Genomic DNA, 2348 nt, shown 5'->3' with positions numbered 1-2348 from the left:
GCCTCTTTATTGAGCATATCTTTTCGGTCATCTAGGTCCCTCTTCTCAAGATGTGTAGATTTTTATTCCCAAGAAGAATCCTTCCAAACCATGTGGCTTACTTTTTATCCTCATTCTATCTTCACCATCCATTGCCTTGTACCTTTCATCATGCTATTCTTCTGCATACCTATCCATCATGTCAAAACAAAGAAAAGAATTTGTTGATCGAAAAAATATTTTTGGTAAGAGCGAATTGATTCGAAATAAGTCAGGGCTAATCGAACAGATGATTCGATTCAAGAGATGGTGTAAGGCTTTCGATGAGCTGGTCGAATGGTCATAGAAGTGGGAGAGTTAGTGGCTTTTATTACACAAGGAAATCATGGAGAATATCTATAATCATGTGGTGGGAACAGTTACCAAGAGGGATTGCATTTCAAATTTGTAATTTCGTATTTAATTGTAATTAATTGTAAATTAATTGTCAGTTATGCAAGATTAGCCTATAAATACTAAGAAGTGTTAGGAAAAAAGGGTTGGAACTTTAACCCAGAAAACACTCAAGCACACTCATATCCCCAGAGAAATCCTGAGTCTGCAATCGAGTTATTTTTCTGTAGGGTTCCTTCCATCTTCTTTATTCTTTCCATTTACCTTTCTGTAAAATTTAACATTTCAAGTAATTTTATTTTCCGAGTGTTCTCTATCTTCATTTGTCCAATTTATCTTTCCGAATTTTAATCTTTCATGTTGAAGTCCTTTGATCTAATTGAAGGCATTTTATTGTTCCTTTTTAAATTTCAATACAGATCTTTTCACTGTCTGTACATTTATTCTTTGAAAACCTTTCTATTTAAGTTTCACTTGTCAATTTACAAACTTTGTTTATTTTCTACTTTCAATATTGGTCTAATCGAAGACGCTTTGATGTACTTTTAGAGAACTGGTACTTGCACAGAGGAGTAAGTTTCGCTCCCAGACCATTAGATATCGAACCACCATAGATTTGCTAAAAATCGACGAAGCAATTTAGCATGCCCAATGGGACAGTTTTTAAATCGAAGTGTGTCAAATAAATATTTTCCCAGTAATTTTTAGTGTATGCGATTACGAAGTGGGAAGATCATTCACATGGCTGATGAATTATCGAATGTGAATGGTGGTTCGTCCATCAATGATAGCATACCAGTGTCCATGCAACAAGCCGACGTATCTTCACGTTCGGAAGGTGTAATTGGAACTGAAAGTATACTCATTATGACTATTCAAACTGGGAATGTTGGACGTAATATTCGTCCACGTGGCCCTGTGCCACCCTATCAGCCTCCATTAACCGTTGGTTGGTCCCCTTATGGTCTTCCTCCTGGTTATACCCCACCGGTGGGTGGTTTTGTGCCATCTGTCCGCTTTGGGAATGTAAATGGAGTGAATAATATTCAAAACCCACAACAGCACTTAGAGTATTCTCGTGATTATACTATGGGCTCCATTTCGAATGCTACAAATTCGATGGTAGTATATCGATAACAAGTGGAGGAAAGTCACCATGATTTGGTCAATTTGTTGACTCAGCAAATGACTACAATTCTGAATCCCATGATGGTTGATCATGAGTCAAAATTCGAGCGTCTTGCTAGACAAGTCGAGAGGATTGCTCGAATTGTTGATTATGATGAAGGTGAGAGGCATAATGCTAGGGGAAATAATGAAGGGATGAAAAATATTTTACAAAATAAAAACAATATCCCAAATCGAGAAAATCCTCACGTAGTTCCCCGAGGTCAAAATGCTAATGACTTTTTAGCCAGATTGCGTGGTGGTGAACGCTATCAAGTCACTAGAATTGTAGAAGAAGTATTAAATCGGGTTGGGTTGAATGTTGGATTTATGAATCAACCGCATTTTGTGTCTGCTTTTCCCAAAGTGGTCCAAATGGCAGAAGTGCCGAGAGGAGTGAAAAATCCGAAGATAACCACAAAATTCGCTGGTGAAGTTGGAGAATCAACTACTGAACATATTGCTCGTTATTTGGTTGAAATCGGGAATTTAGCTAATGATGAAAATTTGAAAATGAAATTTTTTCCTTCATCATTGACAAAGAATGCATTTACTTAGTTCTCAAATCTTAGACCAAATTTGATTACAACATGGAATCAGTTAGAGACTACTTTTCACACTCAGTTTTATCGAGGTGAAATGAACGTAGCAATTACCGATCTGGTGGCTTTGAAACGTGAAGATGGTGAGACCATTGATGATTATTTAATACGTTTCAAAAAATTCTAGAAGTAGATGCTATGTGTCATTACCTGAGAATGAGATAGTGAAAATAGCAACTATGGGGTTAGGATTTTATATGCGCAGAA

General features: G+C 36.8%; 1 protein-coding gene across 1 annotated transcript; it reads left to right on the top strand.

The window, feature by feature from the left end:
* On the top strand, positions 1558-2097 carry LOC107636545. The gene has a single exon (XM_016340045.1). The coding sequence runs from the start codon at positions 1558-1560 to the stop codon at positions 2095-2097; it is 540 nt and encodes a 179-aa protein (XP_016195531.1).

The sequence above is a fragment of the Arachis ipaensis genome, chromosome B04 (genome assembly GCF_000816755.2).
Source record: "Arachis ipaensis cultivar K30076 chromosome B04, Araip1.1, whole genome shotgun sequence".
NCBI lineage: Eukaryota > Viridiplantae > Streptophyta > Magnoliopsida > Fabales > Fabaceae > Arachis > Arachis ipaensis.
The sequence above is the reverse complement of the archived record's forward strand: the minus strand, read 5'-3'. Positions and strand labels throughout refer to the sequence as shown.